This window comes from Amphiura filiformis, chromosome 4 (assembly GCF_039555335.1).
Source record: "Amphiura filiformis chromosome 4, Afil_fr2py, whole genome shotgun sequence".
Lineage (NCBI taxonomy): Eukaryota > Metazoa > Echinodermata > Ophiuroidea > Amphilepidida > Amphiuridae > Amphiura > Amphiura filiformis.
In genome coordinates, this window is record NC_092631.1 from 63,408,838 (window position 1) to 63,430,185 (window position 21,348).

The following is a 21,348-nucleotide window of genomic DNA, read 5'->3' on the forward strand; positions in this document are numbered from 1 at the left end:
AATGATGATGTGGAATTTAGACTTATGGACTATTTTTATGCCTATATCAAAAACAATTACAGACTCATCATAACAATAGAATGAGGATGTTTAAAAGAAGCCAATCAGAAATGACCTCAACAGAAGTGTGTGATATTTCAGTAGAAACAACTTTACAGAAATGGTGTTCAAAAGAAGACTACTTTACTACAGATATAATATTCAATTGCATATTTTGTGTGCGAGGAAAAACAACAAGTTGTACATACTATGCCTAACCATAACACTAGTGCTTACTAACACATTTATTTACACACACTAGAATGTACTTGGATGTACACACACTAGATAACCCATAAGTATGCAGTCTGTATTAATAAAGCAAGTTACACTTCTTCCATGTGAAAGCAATGCTATATTCTAATACTTTTTCAAACCTTTTTAATATTTGATTTTTGATTAATTTATGAGACCAGGGTAAAAACACCTTCAATCTTTGCAGGCCAAAATATGGGAAGAAGCTCTACCCATCTGATCTTACTACTATCAACATCTAATTCAGTGTATATCAATGTATACGATCAAATAATCATTAAAATCAAGATATGGTCATATTGCTTAAATCATTACAGAATGTATTGATAATACTATCAAAATTACTGTGATTTTTTTAGATTAGCTAGTAACAGTATCTTCTTTGGGATACATATAACATAACTGTGCCCCCTATGTAGTTGGAATTTGCCAAGGGATGACTTCAAATCCCAATCACTTGTCAACCGAGGGCGCCCTAGTAGAACCGGGGATTATGCCTGGTTCCCATTGTTCCCAACAATAGAATGCTTTTGCCTGGGCACCGGTGTTCAATCAGAGGTTGAGTTTTAAAGTCATCTCTACCAATCTGTATTAAACTGATTGGTACATAAGAGGCTAGACTAGAGAGAGTGCACATATTTTGGATATAAAATTGACATCCTATAACAACAAAAAATGCAAGAGATTTTGATTTTTCTCTCTATCCAATCTTTGATGCATTATCTACTAGCTTAATTTGAGCTGAGCTGAGGTATTCCTAGATTGGTTGGAACAGGTCATATGGATTCTATTTCACAATGACTTAAAGGCCTATTCAGTGATTTGCTCTTCCACAGGATCGTAAAAATCATCAAAATTTAGATTTTGGCATCTTTGTTAATGCCATAGATGTGCTACTCAAGTAAAGCAATAAGCTGTATGTATTTGAATGGGGCTTCAACTTTGTCAATACTACTGTTTTTGTCATTTTTTTGCCAAATTTTTCATTTCAAAAATACCTAATGACAATTTTATTGACTCATCCTTTACTTTCTAAGCAATTTATTCACAATTTTAATTTTGTTTACACTTTTACTGGGATCACTGAATGGGCCTTCAACAGACTGTCAATAACTATAACAGAGTACAACTTGTCAGATTAAACCTACTTACAAGGTTCACCACGGAAAATGCAAATACTTCCTAATCCTAAAGTATATGTGTTTAATCCTAACTGAACATGTTTCTTGCACCTTCTTTTGGCATATAGAATTCTCATACATTGCACACTTACTTTTCTACTTTAGGATAAAAAGGAAGCACCTGCATTTTCTGTCAAAGAATTACTATCCACATACTAGAACAACTTATAGGCAGAGGTGACTCAGAATAACCATAACCTTTTGCATTGACCTTAACACTGTTTTCTTTAATGACTGAAGGTTTTAAAAGGCACATGATGAACCACCCAATTAAAAATCAACCAGTCCCAACAATTTTCTTTACCCAAATGGATCCATTTTCTGAGTAAAACTACCCTTTTGAGTGCCTGAATACGAAATTCCTCAAAATAAAATCTTAACAAATTTTGGCTATGCATGCGGGGTTAGAAAAAATCTGTGAGCGAGTGTCAATCTTTAATATAAAACTAGACGTTAGTGCACTGATTTTAAAACACATCTTCCACGTGCCTACTTTTGACACTGTGATTTAGTTAGAATGAAATGACCAACAGGCAAGTCTGGTATAGCCAATTTGGCTTTCTCTAGAGAGTATCGTCCATGTGTGATATGTGTGCGATTAAAGGCAGTGTATCTGTCAGGCAGTCACTTTGTGCCACATCATGTGCTACAGATGTACCAACTTTCATTGTGCAAGTATCACATGCGGACAAATGGACTATAGCAGTCCCTGTGTTGGCTTTAATAACATATCAGTCTCGGATCACAGTCCTTCAAAATTCTCAGGGTGGCAAATGTTTACATTTAAAAAAACAGTTCATATGCTGTATAATAAGAGCTTATTGAATCTAAGCGTTACCTTTTTGTTTTATTACAAGCATGGTTTTTGCATCAGTTTGATGTTAGAAATGCAATGTTAGGCTTCCATGGTACCCACCATGAGGCAAAAAGCTTGGAGAATGGAGAACACAATGGAATCTTTTGTTTACCAAAATAAAGTGTTGTTACAAAAATAAACATGGTTTGTTTTAACGAGTTGCAGCAACAGAAAAGCTTTCAACAACTAACTACAAGGCTCAAAAAAACATTTAGTAAAAGCAGGAAAAGTTAGTGGCAAATAAATGATATCTGAAAATAAAGGTGTAAAAAGAAAGCAAGTATAAAAGAAGTTGAAAAATTGGAAACCAAAATAATAAATGACATGCTTTATATAACACAGCCAGCAAATTTCACAGCGCCACAGTCCAACTTTCAGCCACGCCAAAGTCACAGCCATTGATCATCAAGAACAAATTTAAAATAAAATAAAAGCAGCAGCTTGTTTTGAACCACAAATTACCACCGTGCAGTACCAATGTGCAAACGCATGACATCGCCACCATGCACATCCATATTTGGCAAAGAGGAGGGGCTTAGCAGACACACCCAGCTCACACATACCTGTGCAGCCATACTTGCGTTGTGCTCTTCGTATATACGGGCAATTTCACTGCGGTTATGTCGCACCACTTCCAACAACTCACGCTCGTGGATTTCTCTCTGTCGTTCTAGCCTGGTACGCATATTGGCCTCCAATTCTTCAACTCTCTCAATATACTGCGCCCTCAACGAGCCCAGTTCCTCTTTGTATTTCTTTTCCATTGTTTCCATAATATGAGTGATCGCATCAACCTCTTGTATGTGGTCCTCTGATTGGATCTCCAATTTCAGCTGAGCTTCTTTCAGACGGATTCTCGTTGCCTCCATATCCGACTCAATTCTTTTCATCTTATTTGCCATCATTTCTTCCACTATTTCATTTATGTCTTGTACCATGGACACTGTTATATCTGGTTTGTTTGAATGCAAAGCTACAACTTTCTTTAAATCTTCTTCCATATCCCTAATCCTTTGCAATGCATCCGTGTACTTGTCCTGCATGCTAGCAAGCTCAGCAGTATGACTGTCCTGCTCTTCTCTCACCATCTTTTCATATCGCCTACGGATGGTGGCAATATTATGTGCATGCTCTGATGCAATTGTCTCCATAACTGACGCATGCGCAGCCTCTGCAGTTTTCTCCCATTCCTCCTGTATGCAGTCTGTTATATAGACTGCTTCTGCGTGGGCTAGTGCTTTATCAGCTAGCAAGATAGCAACATTTTCCGCCTCTGAATTCAACAACGCTTGCTCTAAATCACCATTTTCTCCCACTAGGTCATCAAAACCATGCACCTGACTGCTACCAGGATTACTACAACTAGCACTCAAATCCCAACCATCTGGAAGCTTGGCTTCCGTATTTAAATCAATCAAGTCAATTTCATCTGCAAACTCGCAAGGACTTGGCGTTCTTGGACTTGGAATACCATCCATAATATCCAAGTCGGTTACACCGAGACAATCTTTGGAATGCTTCTCTAAGCCTACATCACAACCCTCATCTGCTAAATAATTAATAATGCCGTCTACCACTGCAATAGTTAACATCATATCTGCTAGAGTACCAATAAGACTACCCAATGACTCATTCACCCCAAATTCTTTGGAATCCTCCCCTGCCTGAGCCATCATGTCATAGTAACTCTGCCTAACATCTTCACTTGTTGTTATGACAACATCCTCCAGGCTCTTCTGAATCCATTCAAACCGTTTACCAGCATTCATTCTAAAATGATTCAAGACTTTACTACATGATTCAGCTTCAGCCTCAATGATTTCATTGAGTTGTTTTGACCTCATATGCAATCCTTGCATTGCCTCAGCCAAGACAATCTCATTACTAACATAGTCCATAGCGACACTCATGGCTTCATGGAATGCAATTTCTTCTGCATACACAGCCAACTCTGCATCCCAGCCTCCTATTATTCCTCCCATAGTACTGCCTAGTTCTTCCTCATTCATCCTATTCCTACACTCAACATTGTCTCGACTTGCTTCCAACTTTTGCTGCATGGAACATTTTGCCAAAGCCCGACCTATCCTACCAATAATAGTTTCCTTTTCAGACAAGACACATTTCAGTACCATTTCATATTTTTCCTTAAGAAGATCTACTGTGCCTATCCACCGTCTATGTAACTCTACCAACTCTTTGGAACTCAGCGGCATTTCATTTCTAGAGCCAGGGGACCATGCCATATCACCAATCTCAGCAGGATCTGAATGCCGCCTGGGCATCACAAGACAATAATCAGAATCATCTAGATCTTCTTCAACAACCCCACTACCTTCATTGCCCAATGTTGTTTTTCGCCTCAAAGTAACCCGGGATTGAGTGCGCCTGCAGAGTCGTGCAGTGCGTGGTATGACAGATGCGTACACCGGTTCCGAGGGAGATTTATGACATGTCTTTTTGGCTGGAATTGAGGCTGCGCCGGAAGTATGATCACTCTTGTGCTGCACTAAACTTGTTTCGGCTTGAAACAGTATTGCGCTGGATAGGATTTCATTTCTTTCAAACAAAACATTTGCTGACATTTTGGGCGATTCTTTGGTACCGTCAACATATCTATACATGTTCATCAAAAGGCTCAAAGCCGTGTGCATTTCTTGCAAGAACATCTCCTTCTCCACAAATTTGTTGTCGTCTAGTTCTTGAATGAAGGGTGAGAAGTTTGCGTAGGTTTCGCTAGACTGACTCCTGACAATATTGTGACCTCCTCCTTTGCCACTATGTATCGCAACGCTGGGTGTCACTTTCTCATGAGCCTTATGGGCCAATCATAATTAAAGAAAAAAAATGAGAACATCTATATAAGGTGACATGACTAACCGATCTTGCTATAAAAGTATGTTTAATAGAGCATGCAATGGGCTATTCCACTTGAAAACCATACACCCCCTATGGAAGACATGACCTTAATCTACTACATAGGGGGTGTAGATTTCAAATGGAATCACCTAATTTGGTCATTACATTTGAAATTCACATTCCCTGTGTGTGAGATTATGGTCATGTCTTCCATAGAGGGTGTATGGATTTTAACCGGGACAGCACATTTCGGGTGATGAATTACAAGAAGAGCAATGGGGGAAATGAACATGTTTAAATAATCAACCTCTCAGCAGGGTGAAGTTGATGAAAAGTGCTTGGAAAATATTGTTACTCTAGGGGAGAGAAAGCATGCAACTCTGTATGAGGTGATTTAACTTGTGTAAGCTTTTCCAACGATGATGCCGACCCCTTGTTAGTAAAACCACATTAATCACCTTGCTGCTTGAAATTTGAGCTTCTTAAAATATTATTAAAAGGTGATTGTGTTGGCTAAGTTAAGCTTATGAGGTGATAAGCAGCATGTTTAATTGTTTAATGGATGATGAATACGTGGGATGCAACTTTCAGAGTCACTATACCTTCTCGAGATTGCGTTTCAATTCCTCCACCTTCTTTTCCAACCCCTTCACTTGTTCTTTGAGTTTGTTCTCGGACACACGTCTCATTTGGTTAGTCTTCCTGTCCTCCAACTGTTTGGTTGTGACATCAACCAGCTTCCTCGTCACCTCTTTAAGCTTTCTCTCGGTGTCCGTCAGTTTGGATTCCAACATCTTAGCCCGTAATGCTGGGTTGGTCTGTGTATCTGTTGACCCACCATCTTGAGATGATGTGCTGTCTGTGTCATCTGAAGGCTCTGCACCAGAAGTGGATATGCACTCCCCATGTGGACTAGGAGTGGATTCTCTGGTGACTAACGGAGATGACCGCTCACTCGCTGAAGACATTGGTTCCGCTTCCCTGGCTTCCACCTGCTGTTCAACTAAAACAATCTTTCCCTGTAAATTATTACTTTGTTTATCTTGATTATCCATTGAATTCTCCACATCCCCAAGTTTACTTTCTACCTCTTTCAGTTTGTTTTCAATCAGCGCGGCTTGCACTGGTGAGCCCCGTGATGAGCCACCCATGTTAAGCCTAGCTTTTTGCTCCATATTCTGGAGGTCTCTCACCTTGCGCTCAGATGCTGCCAGCTTATTGGTCAGATCCTGAATGCGCTGGCCCATCAGCTCCATCTGCTCAGCGTTTGTTTTCTCCAACCTCTTGATGTCTTCTCGTGACTGTATAGCTTGCAATTCAAGCTCATCGTAACTGGCTTGAGATGTTCTCAGCTCGTTCTTGCTAATCTCTTCATCTCCTTTTCACTTCTGTCAAACTTTTTCTGCATTTCTTCATTTTCAGTTTCCAACCCAAGAACTTTCTTTTCAAATTCATTTTCAGTTTGTGTTGAAGCTTTTTCGGCATCTCTCAACTTAGTGTCAAGTGATTTCCGCTCGTTTTGTACACTAGTGAGATTACTTGTGACTGCCTTTAGTTGATCTTCTTTGTTACGCATCTCAACCGTGATATGCCCCTTTTTCTTTTTCTATCTGGGATTGGAGTTGTCTCAATTCATCCCTCATCCCTTCTAGTCCAGCCAACTGCTGTTTCAAACTTGATATTTGAGAAACATTTGTCTGAAGCACCTGTTTTAGACGTGCATTTTGAGATTCACTTTCTTTGACCTGATCCTTCAGTTTCAATACATCCTGATCTTTGCCAGCGAGTTGAGCTTGGAAAGTTGCCAAATCACCGCTCAAAGTATGAACACTTTTATTTAAATTATTCTTCTCTGTTACTTGCTTTCTAAGTTCTTCTTGTAGTTTCATAATAATCGCGTTCCTTTCAGATATAACTTTCTGAGCACCATCAGGAGTCTGAGCTGCCCGTGCAGTTTTCAGCTCTTCCTGTTGCTTTTGTGCAAGTTTGTATAAACTTTTGAATTTATCAGCAAGTTCTGATTTAGCCATGCTTTCAGAGGCAAGTTTTTCATGGATAGTTTTTCCACTCGCTTTCGCTCTCTTTCAAGTTCACCCGTGATTTGTTTGATTTCGCTCCTAGCGGCTTCCAAGTCTTTTTCCAGTCCCCTTACAACAGTAGAGTCTACTCCCTGGTCTGCAGAAGCCACATTCACAGACCTTGCCGACATATCATCATATTTTTCTTGCAGAACAGATTTTGCTGTGACTTCTTTTTTCAGCTGCCGTCGTAACTCCATTAACTGCTGTTCCCGTTCCGCCAATTTTTGCCCGATTTCTTCAACCGACGCATCAGGCGGCAATGGACTAAGAGGCACTACGCTGTCAAAGCTCATTCTGCTAGGCGACATTCGGCTAGGTGACATACGCTCATCATTCTGTTGTACACTTAACGACTTAATAGTCGTTTCCGCTTCTTCAAGTCTTTCCTCCAGGACTGCCCTTTCCGCTTGATATTTTGACTCTAACCGACTATATCGTTTTTCAAAACGTTCTTCATTGCTTATACAGTCTTGTTCGCTCTCTTGTAACCTTTCATGTGCTTCTTGCAATTGCATTTGCAACATATGTACAAGTTCTGTTTCGGCAGTCTGTTTAGGTTCCTGATGGTTCTCTTTTTGTTGCAAAGTTTGGATATCTTTAGACCTAGCAGCCACATGGTCTTCAAGTTCTGTGCATTTTGTTTTTGATTCGTCTAATTCTCGTTCCATTTCAAATATTCGCTGATTCAATCTATCAATCATGGCTGACGCCTTTTCACTTTCGGAATCATCTGTGGTATTAGCTTTGGTCAATTCGGACATCAATGATTGTAGCTTATCTTGGAGGTCGTTGCACTCCTCTTCTTTCTGTTCTAGATCGGTGGTACTGGATGATAGTCTGCAAAAGGATTCAGATATAACAAGTGTTAGATTTCTGTATTTTAAATAGTGAATTTGACAAGACGGTTGAATGACAAAGAGTTAGGGTAACCACTATTCCAAATATGCTCCCAAGTCCCTTTCTAAATATTCTGTCATTTTTCAATATGTCGTTAAATATGAATTTCTGATGAAACTTTCTTTGCTAAAGAAATTTTAAACCACTTTTTAACCTTAACATTCCACTCAATTCCTCAAATCAGAGCATTTCTTGAAAGTTGACATATTATGAAGGGGTATGTATCAATTTGACTGGGATCAACCAAAATTTACATTTACAGTTATCACCTTGGCATAGAGTTGTAATACCAGTAGCGTTTGATCTTTGGTATGGTATAGTTTCATTTTCTTGAAAATATTGTTTTGTAGGAAACATGACAACTTTGACTATCAAAATCATTATTAAGAGAACCTGGGTGCTAATTAGGTCAAATGGGCTATTCCAGTTGAAATCCATATACCCTATGGAAGGCACGACCTTTATAATCTCCCACACAGGGAGTGTGAATATCAAATGGGGTTACCTGAATGGGTGACCCCATTTGAAATCTATACCCCCTGTGTGGAAGATTAAGGTACCATCTTCCTTAGAGGGTGTATGGATTTCAACTGGAATAGCTTATTTATGTTAAATACGGTACTTCACACTTGATTCATTAAATACTTTGGATCAGAAGTATAAATTTGCTTTTGTAAAAGAACTTAAGTCATAAGTAATAATTGCATCTTTGGGGTCACCCGAATCTTGCCTTTCATTAAGTTGTTCTTTTTGCTGCTCTAGTAGCCCTGCTTTATTCTTGGCTTGTTTTAACTCCATCTGTAATCTCTGCGTCTGCAGTTCATACTTCTCATTTTTCTCGGATAATTCCTCTTGTTTCTCTGCAAGTTGTGTTATCTAGTGGGAAATATAAAGATAGAAAGAGGAAAATAGTATTAGTACATCAAATAGATTTCAATATTAAACAGTACAAATATCATAAAGTGAGTCTACAGTCATGTCCATATTTTGAAAGATGGAAAGCTCATAGCAATGTTTGTTTTGTTGAATATGATAACAATTCACTTTAAAAAAACCCCAACTAAACTGGGTTATGATGGATTACAGCTGGCAAGCTCAGCTGAATGAAGAAGTAATCCCTAATTTCTTGCACAGCGTTGTAATATATCTTGACTGAGTGATGTGAAACCAAAAGATGTCTTTCCTATTTGATAAATAGATTCTGTAGAGAGCTCATGATCTAGTCTGCAAGTGCAAAATAACTTCAATTCCAGGCAAAGAAACTTTGTTCATCTCCATCTTATTAAGCAGGCATCAACAAGCCAACAAATTTGCCTGCTAAGTGTTACGTGTAATCCGATTATCACTATGTCAAATGGATCACGCTTTTTAGTTGTGCACCACAATCAAAATGATCGCAACACAAAGTCTATGGCATGTACTCCCAATTCCAAAAGGTGCGTGATCCAGTTACCAAGGAGTTATGTAACCACTTCGCTGGCGAATTGTCTATTCTTCATAAACTGGTATGAACACAAATCTGATAGTACGAAGATGACACTATGATACATCCATGATCTACAAGCTTGCCTTAGATGGTATATTTAGCAACAGCCACATACACATATTGATTGGTATTACATAGATGGGACTTACACCCTGATATGCATCTCAACACACAGAAAGCACGGCAGACGACATGTGTTCACTAACAAATAGAAGCCAACATTACGGGGCAAACTTTTGCTTACTGATAAAGAGAGACCAACCCCCCATTTAGAAAGATGAGAGTGAAGGTAGTGACAGAGGTGACTTTATGCATACCATCAATAATCCTGATTTGCTCCATTTCCACTTCATGTACAAACTTTTATAAGGATGTTGCATTGAACATTCTTTTCTATCATGTACACTGTAAGCCAACCACTAATTTGGGGATATTCCCATATATACAAACCCTGATTATCTCTTACCACAGTATGATGTTCAACTTTGCATGCAAGACAAAATTGAACGTACAGTATTTAATCAGCTGGGCATAACTTACGCATATCAGCGGTGCTTGCTTCATTTGCATAAGAGGGTGTATATCTTGCAAAGCATTTGAAATTCTGGCAAGCACCGTACACATTTATTACGCTGCAATTTTTGCAGATTTATTTTTAGTCATTTATCAGGAAACCGCAACTCAGGATTTCAATTTTCATTGCAGCATAATTTTCATATTGGCATGAAACTAACAGGTGCAAGTCAGTCAATGACACTTGGAATTTGAAGGAATTTTGACAAGATTCATCTATATGCCAAGTTACACAATAATAATCTTTACAAAAAATCTAGAGCCAAGGGGCAAGAGCCAAACTTAAAACAAAAAACACTAAAGTACTATATTTGACTTTGGTTTTCCCTCTTTGGTGACCTAAATGGTAATAAACAAGCAAAACTCATAAACTGAAAAAGCATTATATGCTAGACCAAAATTTAATCCCTACTAACTCCTGATTTTTGCTTCTTCTCTTCCACCTTAGTTTTATTGTTTCTTTAAAAAACATTGTATATCAAGCATAGGCATAAACAGCTGATATCAGCTGAAACATCAACTATGCCCAATTGACCTGGGGAAAGGGTCATCATAGATAGCTTGACTTTGCAATACTGTGATAGTGAAATCTCTTGCCTTGGAAAGTACTTTTTATATGACACATTACTGATCATTTTAAAATTGCTTATGTTGTTCACATTTGATTTTCTTGAAAGGGAAGCTGCTACTTATGCTAATCAAGGTCATAAATATCAGATAATAATGCATGTGACATACCTACAAGTAGCCAGAATAGCCCAATTAACTTGCTCCATGAGATGATCTAATAAAGGTCATGAATATCAGATAATATTGGGTGTGACATACCTACAAGTAGCAAGAACAGCCCAATTATCTTGCTCCATCTGATGATCAATTCTTTGATTGCTGCTAATAATAAAATGCCCCTTGACAAAAACTTACAAATTCAAAAATTGTCTCCAAAATTTCTTGTCCTATCGGATTTTTGATTGTTAGTGATTGAATCAATGTATATTTTTGTGGAAAATTCAAATACAATCATGGGGAAAATATTTTAATTTTTTTTAAATTGCATTTAGGTAATTGTATAAAGGGTTAAATCACCCACATGAGTATGCACACTTCTTGAGAAGGTGTATGACAGGAGTAGCGTACCAGATTCTGAAATTGTGCCAGGGTTACTTGGCTACATTGACTTAGCTAGCAACCTTGTGTGGCTGTGATGACATTAAGCAATAGGTTTACCCAGTGCTTGCAAAAGCACTAAGTAGCTATGTTGACATCTTTGGTAATAAGCCTTATGGATATACTGTTAAGTCATTGCAAACCAGTTACACACCCAAATTCAAATCCTTAATTTAAGCTTAACCTAGAAAGATAATATTTTATCACACGGCAACACATGAAGGATTATGAAGGAAAGGTTTTGTCACCTATGGCTAATAATCACACCCATTAAAAGCCAATGTAATCCACACCCACACAAAATATGGACTCGACTACCAACAGACAAAATAGTGAATGAAAGGTTATGACTTAATTACACAACTTTCTAGTGGCATTGGTCCAAATAGAGTGTGAACAAATACTATCCAAATGCATATCACACCATAGAATTTGCAACCTGATAAATTGGTTCATGCTCGGGACATCACAGATGTAAATGAATGACACTAAACTACAAGCAACTGACTTGGTTGTAATATAATACAATGATCACAGCTCCATTTCGAACAAACATGCAGTACTCTCTCAAGTTCATTTTCAATTTTACAGACTACTTTTCCACAGCTGTAACTCGTGATGGAATTAGTGACCATAAAAAGGGGGTTGGGCAGTAACAAGACTTCACAGAGGCTCTTCAAACAGTGGACCAAGACATGCTGTACTCTCTGCATTACATTAATCAGCACCTATACTCACAAAGGCAACTGAAGGAACACGCTCCCATTCCCGCCACTCAACCATGACAATGTGTCCACATGAAAGTTATAGGATGTAGCAGACGTGTTGAATTATGTGCACATCTAAATATCACTTTGTTCATTGAATTGCATTTCTGACCGTAGATTTCCCTATTTCCATACACTTACCTGTGTGATGTACGCTGTATGTTCATTCTCCAGATCTTGATAGTTATCTTTATGTTCTCTATGCACTGCATTCATCAGAGCCCTGAGTTCTGAATTCTCCTGCTGTACTCTCACACACTCCCTCTGTACGTTTTCTAATTGGGTCTTGAGAGACTCCACCTGTCATAAAAATATAAGACCAATTGAGACATAATGCAGAAACAAGCAACTGAATCGATTAAAAGATAGACCTATGTGTTGAAACAGCACATTTATATTGTCTCCAAATGTTTCAACGACTTGGACCACAGACATCTTATGCAGACTTTGCATAGTGCTTTAGGTGCAGGACTCTTGTAAGCCTTCATCACAATAAACCATAACAACCATGGACTAAATAGATACAGACAAACTCCAAACAGTCAAAGTCTTAGCATCACCTGATAATGAGGGCCAATTGTTCCACGAAGTGCCCCAGATGAAACTTCTACACACATACCGCATATCTTTCATGTAAATGCAGACACACAACACTCTATCGCAAGCACACAATGCTGGCGTGATTGTTAGACATGCAAGATTGAATGTTCGACCCTCATGAATATGCGAGAATTCACAGCATACAATGCACGGGGACTTTGGCTGTTGGAAAATAGTCTGTATCACAGCAAATGTCACACAGGTATCTGAAGTTGACTAAGACACAAAATTCTTGTTATCAAAATAACCTACTACAGCCGGGTAAAATCCACAAATGTTCAAAGGTGCAAGTTACAATGATTAGCACAGCTCTGAAGCTTTCATTACAATAAACCATCACACCTAGTATCAATTCCACAAATGTTCAAAGATGCAAGTCAGTATAAATAATAATACCATTAATACACTAATCATTTGAAGGAACTACAGCAGCATCCCATGCCCAACTAATGAGCCAACTTTGCTTGCTTACAATAAAATTACTTCATACAATATGATTACTTGATAATTTGTACTTTTAGGTCACCCATATCTAATGTCTTTGTTTAATCTATACTATAATAACACTGTCATTTTAGTCATTATCAACAATGTAAGATTTAATAGCCTTGCCCGCATCCTTTGATGTAACCCACAAAGCAAAACAGAGCTGGATATGATGATTCATATTGAGTTATGACCTTGATTTCCATCAGTTCATACCATTGTTCATTATTCTCAATAGCCAACAATGGACATCCCAAAGTAATGTAGTTTGGGCAAAATTGATCAAGAAACAAGTCGCTTTTTTTGGATTATTCAAGCTCTAAAAATTTGATCCACCTTAGTAATGTCCTTGTTTAAAAATGGAAAAAGAATAAACCTATACACAGATCATGAATACATGATGAATCTCCCCATGTATCTTTTTCTTTTCTTTTTTAAATGCCTGAGCAAACTGACATAAATAGATTTGAAATTCCAAATTCTGAGTTTCTTCATCAGTATCTATCTTAATACTTTTATAACATGGGCTTGCTGCAATTTATGACATAAACTTGAACATACTGAAGTAATATTTCAATTATCTATATGGAGATTTCAACCTTCAGACCTTCATTTTTGAGGAGCTCAATTGCACCAGACCTCCTACAGCTCTCCTTAACAACATTTCAGGAGTATGATTTACTGAGCTCCTCACTACTTGAATCCCTATGTTTTTAATACAGATATTAAAAGATTGAGCTCCTTGTTGAGCTCCTTAGTTGACTCAGGAGAATGATTAACAGAGCTCCTGCAAAATTCCAAAAATGAAGGCCTGAAGCTTGAATGTGACAAGTGTTCATGGAAACTTAGGTATCTTTGTAGCAGTATCACTCACTCACCTCTGTTTCTAGTAATTCCATGACAGCTGTATCTCCCTGTGAGCTATTCTTATTGGACAAATCAGCTTTATTGCTCTCCTTTAGAGAACTCACAGGACTCGACGTTGACATCGTGTCCTGTTGGCTCCCGTTGGTCCCTTTACTCGGACCAATATCTTCTGAATCCAAACTAGTGCTACTTAGTCTCTTAAAGTCTCTTAATTCTCGTGAAGATCTTCTTGATCTTCTTTCCCTCCCCTTTAGGGATCCTCTCCGTGATTCTTTCTTGTCACTAGAAGTTCTTTCAGGTGCACTAGTTTCTGAAACAGAATCTGTTGCATCCTTGGCGGTGACTGCAGATTGAACAGGCGATACTCGTTTCCTTGAGACGGCTTCTTCTACAACTGGTTTATTCTCTTCACTGGAGGGTTTGTTTTCTTTGGCCTTGTCTTCTTGCGCTGTGACGAGTGCTTTGTTGATAGCTTGTACCCAGTTGTCACGGATACCTCTTGTCATAGCAGCTAGAATGATGACTCCATCGGCAGTCTGGGAGAGAAAATAAAAAGAAAGGAGAGAAATTAGTTGAGTTGAACAATAAGTGAGATATGATGTTGCAAAAACAAAAGCCTGTGGTGACAGATGTAATTGAGGAAATTACAGCAGAAGATGAATCATTACAAATGGCTGTATTCTATCATAACATCTACAACTTTTCAAAGTTTCTGATTCGCAACAAAATAAATGCCTCTTTCAAGAACCACAAACTCACATTTGTAATCAAATGAATCTCCTATTCATACAAATTTTCAATGTTTCTGAAATTCCCAAAAGTACACCTTTTTTGGAAATGACTGTTTTTTATTTCTAGTCTGTTATGTGGGGTAACATTGACTTTGAGAAGGTTAAAACCTTGCAGATAGATATCATCTCCTCATGACAGGAAATGATGTCAATCTTACATTATTATGATAGTTATCTGTAACAATTGCCTATTGCTAGACTCTGTTTCCTGAATTATTACATTTTACTTCTGACAGTGATACAAATCATATCAACTCATTCTCTAGCTTGATAAGATATGATATTTTCCAGTAGCACTTACTAATACTAATTGCAAAAACAAATCTTAAGCATTAGGGTACAGGGTATGAATAGGGGTTGGGTAAGGCCCAAGAAGAAGGTTAATTGTTCCTTTCTCACCATTACATAATTACACAAGAATTGGTGAGTGGTAAGCTGCCCCAATCTTCAAAAATAGACGGAGACATAATATTTCAATCAGACAGACAGATTAATGGAGATGGCTGCAAAATTTTTCAAATTTGCAATATTACAAATGTATATCATTTGCAGCACTAAACTTAGGCTTCATTTTCAAGCCATCTCAGATGCAAAGTGTGATGAAAGATTTATTAAGGCAGGAACACACTCGCATATACACACAGGTTTCACAGATGTGTTACTGTCTGGTTAAGATGTTACACTCAAAACAGATTTAAAATCATCTTTATTTATTGCACAATTTTTTACAACTAAGTTGGCAATAAAACTGCCTAGCATGACAATGTTAACTCAACAGTCGGATAGATTTAAAGCACTGATAGCTAGCATGGACGAGAAAAAAAAATATTTAGAGAGACGCATGCATTTAATCCAAATCCGTGCATCTGGTAGGACACACCTCTTTTGAAGCTTAGCAGGATCCTTGGTTATCAGCATTCCCTAAGATGCATATAGATTTGTTTGCAGCTGCCTGACACTAGTATCTACACAAAACATCTTGACAACTAATTTCTGTATATCATCTGTAGAGTATCCCTGTCAAGCAAACCTTTACTTTACTTGCAAGAATTTAACCAATATTTGATGAGGAAGAACGATTTTTAAAGTTGCCAACAGGTGGGCTTCAAATTAGCCATGAGAAAGAGGTAAACTGTACTTATACAAACATGTCTTGAGATTCACCTTTTGGCATCAGTTTCCAGTCTTGCTTTCCCATCTTATTTATATGGGTCAGGCATCCAAAGCACCACATTGTCACATCCTTTTTAATATAATAAATGCTTCACTGTTCCTCTACACCTTTTTCCAACTACTGTATGCTTCCTTCACATAAATATTCCAAGTTCAATTTAGTTAAGATTGTTCACAGGTCACAGTCATCATGAGCACCCAATCCACTGCATAAGGTCCAATATCAAATTACCATCACATCAACGTTTCTGTTCTTTTCAGTTTAGTTCCAAATAATTTCACCTCTAATGATCCACTGTGATGACTGTGTCTCCTTCCATAGATTATGATACAACACCATCATCCATGTAGTCATTCACTATGAACACTGGTCCCACCTGTATACCAACACGTCTGACTGCTACTGCCACCTACTTCATACTAAACAAAACTCCTGAACTGATGACAAGTCAACCCTACAGATCATAAATCCCTCTTCTCTAAGCCCTTTCATCAACCTCAGCAGTACCGCCCCATTCTTTAAATATGCCATCAATGCTAGCTACCGTGGAGAACAGATCTGTGTGATCCGTTACAAGAAGGCTTTAACTGTATCTTCAAGGTACAGCTTCTACATCTGAGCCTCAATTAGGATTGGATACAAGTCATCTCTCAAGTACACAGTTCATCAACTATACTACGTATGCACACTCATGGAATGATGATACATATACTATGATGCTATTCCACATAGTCACCAAATTGAGGTCAAATGATATCATACCACTAATGAATAGAGGTTATTGAATCATGCTTTTGACATGCAACTGTTCTGCCCCACACTTAGGGCCTATTGCATTGCCTCTTGTGGCTTGTTTCATAGTCACATGAGATCACCGGAATTGATTTAGAATTTGAATAGGACTCTGTGCAGCTACCTGGGGATTTGTTTCGATGAATGATTTATTGGTATAACCTTAAGTCCAAAAAGTTACGATTCAAAATTAGATTTCTGATTCATATTCCTAACAGCCCTCCTCCTCTCACTGCTCAATACGACTTAGCGCAGTATTCTCTATTAATTAATATTACTGATAGTATAAATGCTTGGTAGGGTTAGACGTTTGGCACCCTGCTTTCCGAAAAGTATCAACATGAATTTCTTTATAACATGCTGACAAATTGAAACTTCCCCAATATACACCTGATACTATAACATTCAATAGAGTTCTAATCATCCGAAAATTCATTAATAAAGAGCTCAATGGAAGTTAATTGAATAATTGAATCTCCACCTTAAATGTGTCCTGTCTTGGCTACATACTTGCTCTATATACTAAGACAACATAAGCCACAGCGTATTAGCACGACTTGTGGTTTGACCTGATTTGACCCACCCAGCATAGCACTTTATGACAAAATTGCTAGAGACACTATCACTTCGCTCGATTATAGGTTGTCACTTCTAAAGTCTGACAAAAAGACAATAACCAGATAGCTCCAGATCTTTGGGGACTCAAGCCCACCTGCTTTTACACCAAAAACATGAAATATCAGCATAGTGTGGGGACATTACAACTGCTCAACCCCTGGGTAAACTCCCAGGCACCCACCCCTTACGCTGAAGGTTTCTGGGTGCACCCTATACCATCATTCAGGATTTGAACAGGACCTTCATGCTATAACAACATTTTTAACATGTCATCTTTTTGTGAACAAAATGCAAAACATTTATTAATATTAAAATATTATCGTATGGTATAGATAATTATTTCCCCCTAAATATGCATGGCAATTTCCATGCAGAGTTTTGATAATAGTACTATGTAACATGTTATGGCCTCCCATGTCCTATCTATACACTAGCACCCTTGTGTCTTTTCTGAGGTCTCTAATTACCTGCTCAATTCTATGAGCGTTTTCACACAAATTTAAACTTGGTAATATATAACTTCCAGCGAGAAATGAAGAACAAGAATTCTTAAAACACTTGAGAACGTTCCTGCAATCTTATTGGTTCTTACCGTGTGATATGACACGATAGCAACAATGGGACTGGTCGATTTTAAGCTCTAGGTAGTTCCTTGTAAAATGCAGGATTTAATTTGATTAAAATTTGTAATACTTATGATATTTGAATTGAAGTGTTTAAGAATGAGAATAAAAATGTATTGTTTTTAGCAGCTGTCGTGCATCTATCGTCTCATATAACACAGGCGACATCATTATTTTGGCGTAAAACAACGGCTTCGCCTCGTTGTTTTACTTAAAATAATGATGTCGCCCGTGTTATATATGAGACGATAGATGCACTCCAGTGGCTAAAACCAATACCTTTATTCTCTAAATGTAGCACAGTACCTTTAATCTGTCAACACCCTAATATTCAAATCAAGCCAAAAATAGTAACATGACATTTCACATTTGTTCAATTCTAATTCCATTTTTGTGTTCTTAAAATCAAAATTAATTTAAACACCGCTTGTCGTCTCCAAGTCTGTCCATATTAAGACTAGTACCTATAATCTAACTATTCAGGTCTGAGGAAATGCCTGCGGAGCTTTTGGGTGTCTGCCAGATCACGTCAGTCCATCTCATTACCTACTTTCCCCACTGCTTTTTCCAACATCTTGCAGCTGGTAACAGAGGGGAAGCCTCAAAGGCTGCCGTAATGGTTACTCCATATATCACTACAATAATGAAGTTTGAAATCTAAATAATTTTAAACTTCAGGAATCATAGTTATTAGGGAGTAACCTATGAACTACTTTTTAGACTCATCTTATCGTGGATTTCAATCTAACAACCTGTACGCCACATTGACTTTGATGTCCTATTTCCTTGTGTAAAGACATTATCTCTTTCTTAAATGAAGCATATGGTTAAAGTTTCAGTGTTGAGTGCAAACTATCCTAAAACAGCTATAAGGATCTAATGTACCACCACTGCCCCACAATCATTGTCATCATATTGTCTTCATCATAGTTTAAGGTAAACGTAAGGTATTTTTTAACATTGTCTCCTTTTCATTTTTTTATTCTATCTCCCTCCTCAATGATTTACCAAAGAAAAAAGTGATTTCATCAGACACAAGTATTCATCATAGGTACCTTGTCCTGCAAATTTAACATTCTATACAGATGAGTTGACCTCAATGTTTATCAACAAAGGCAAGGGACTGGTATATTGATATGCTTGAGTGAACCCCGTGCAACCACTACACCGTTCAATAGCCTTATTGTAATGTGGCGGGAGTTTTAAAAACATTAGCCCTGAACACAATATGATGCACACGCATACCGCCAGGCAAAAAACAATATAAATTGTGATGATGGGTCCACATACTGCCAGGCTTTGACGTCAGAAGTCAACTCATCTATATTACCAAAGAAGTAGGTCTGAAAAAGACCATTATATCAACATAATATAATAGAATAATGGCAAATTGAGCCGATCCCTATTACCTCGCTAATTCATGCCATAGTCAATGATTTATTCAAGCTGTGCATGGTTATTCCTGATGATATTACACTCCCTGTATATGTACTGCCTGGCACTTTAATATCCTATGTTACATATAGCTAATGAGTTTGGTCTTCCTTTTTCCAAAAATACATTAATAGAATTATAGCACATGAACATGCAGAGGTACACTATCTCTGCCAGCGCTTCACTTGTAAGGCGTTCCATTCATGTGTTAATTGCATACCAAAGCTGATCTTGTTTCATCACATTGCATAGCTAATAGAGAGCTTAAGTAAATCTGCCTGATGTGGAACATGATTTAGTTGACTTCAAAATGAATGCATGAATCAGCTTCTAAAACTTTCCAAATCCTTAACTCAGTGTTAAGTAAAGAGGATCGACTTAGCCATGTTTGCATGTCGCTCATAGACGGCAAAATAGTGTATCTCCAGATTATTTCACTACACACCCATCAAACTTTGTTTTAAATTGCATGCTTGTTCATGTTATGCTGGTAGCGCACACAAATGCTGAAGATAAAAGATGCAAATTGTAGTTTCATTTTAGGCTTTTGCCAACTTATGCCGGATATACCCTATTTTGTGAGACAAACCAATATTTACCATAGCATTATGCATGGGGCAATTCTGAGTCAGTTTCTTTTTGGGTCTAATCTCTTTTAAGCTAATAGGCTAAATTGCTTGTTACTGCAGACTAGGTTCCTTTAAAGTGGATTATTGTTTAGCCTGAACTTGCTCAAGGGAAATACATACCCCAATACTATAAATTATGACTGACTATTACTGCTTCATGTATTGTTCACATTTTCCTGTCTACAAGATTTGGATCTCCCATTTCTAAATTCTTACAAAGTTTGTCCTTGTCTCCATAAAACCACTGCATCAATGTATTCATTTGATAAACTTGACTTTGTTTCAAACTTGTTATGCTCATATCATACTAGAAAATGGAGTATGTGATTAAAACATGCCAGTGATCAAAACACCAGTAGCGATTGTAAAAATCGCTACCAGTGCTCACTCATGACTAGCAATGTAGCGTCAAATTTGCATTGTCGTCAACTGGTACAGATTTGATGCTAGAGCATGCTAGCGACTTCTGCTCGATATATCGGCAATCCTTTTTTCTGATAAGCAACAGAAAGTCCCAAAAATGTTACGCTCCTTGTGATATGATACAGGCATTATTCCTTTCTCCTTCAACGGTAACCTTATAATAACCTATCTTCCTTCCACCTATCACTTTTTTTGTCAAAAGCATTTTATATCTTAAGTCTGCTGTGTACGTTATATGTCCACAGTAGAGCCAGCATAGCCATTTGATATCACCACAGGGGTACTAATCTATTTTAAGAACTGCATAAAATCTTTCAAGGTGCCTGGCAGTATATTGCTTGTGGCTCCCACCTGATATCATGTTACCCCTGGTTACCAGCTGTAACCTATAGGCAGTTCTTGGTAAGACCTGCGCTAATTTCTCAAATACTTGAGTGCACTTTTAAGTCACCACACCTGAATGTCCAAAGTTATGGTATTATGGTGAGTTTCCATGTTTTTGGGAACTTGGACACATCATCATCATCATCATTCATCCATGGATTGAATGGAGGAAACATCAGAAGTATGTTGGGCCCAAAGTCTTCTGTCTTTCATCAGTTGTTGAATCTCTGATAGTTGTAGTACAATATCACTCTTGATGGTGTCAACCACTGGACCCGATTAACGCTTTACCTATATATGTTTTGCAAAATAATGCTTTGAAATTTCAGGATGCATTACAAAATTTAAACTCAAATTGGTAAGTTA

At 37.8% G+C, this 21,348-nt stretch overlaps 1 protein-coding gene across 1 annotated transcript in view; it reads right to left on the bottom strand.

Annotated features, from left to right (window-relative positions):
* LOC140150317 (uncharacterized) overlaps positions 1-21,348 on the bottom strand; it is a 171,461-nt gene that overhangs the window by 12,663 nt on the left and 137,450 nt on the right. Inside the window, 7 exon segments of the mRNA XM_072172326.1 lie at positions 2,895-5,147; positions 5,793-6,551; positions 6,554-6,796; positions 7,151-8,108; positions 8,899-9,044; positions 12,303-12,461; positions 14,126-14,650. Of these exon segments, the coding sequence (XP_072028427.1) occupies positions 2,895-5,147; positions 5,793-6,551; positions 6,554-6,796; positions 7,151-8,108; positions 8,899-9,044; positions 12,303-12,461; positions 14,126-14,650 (5,043 nt within the window).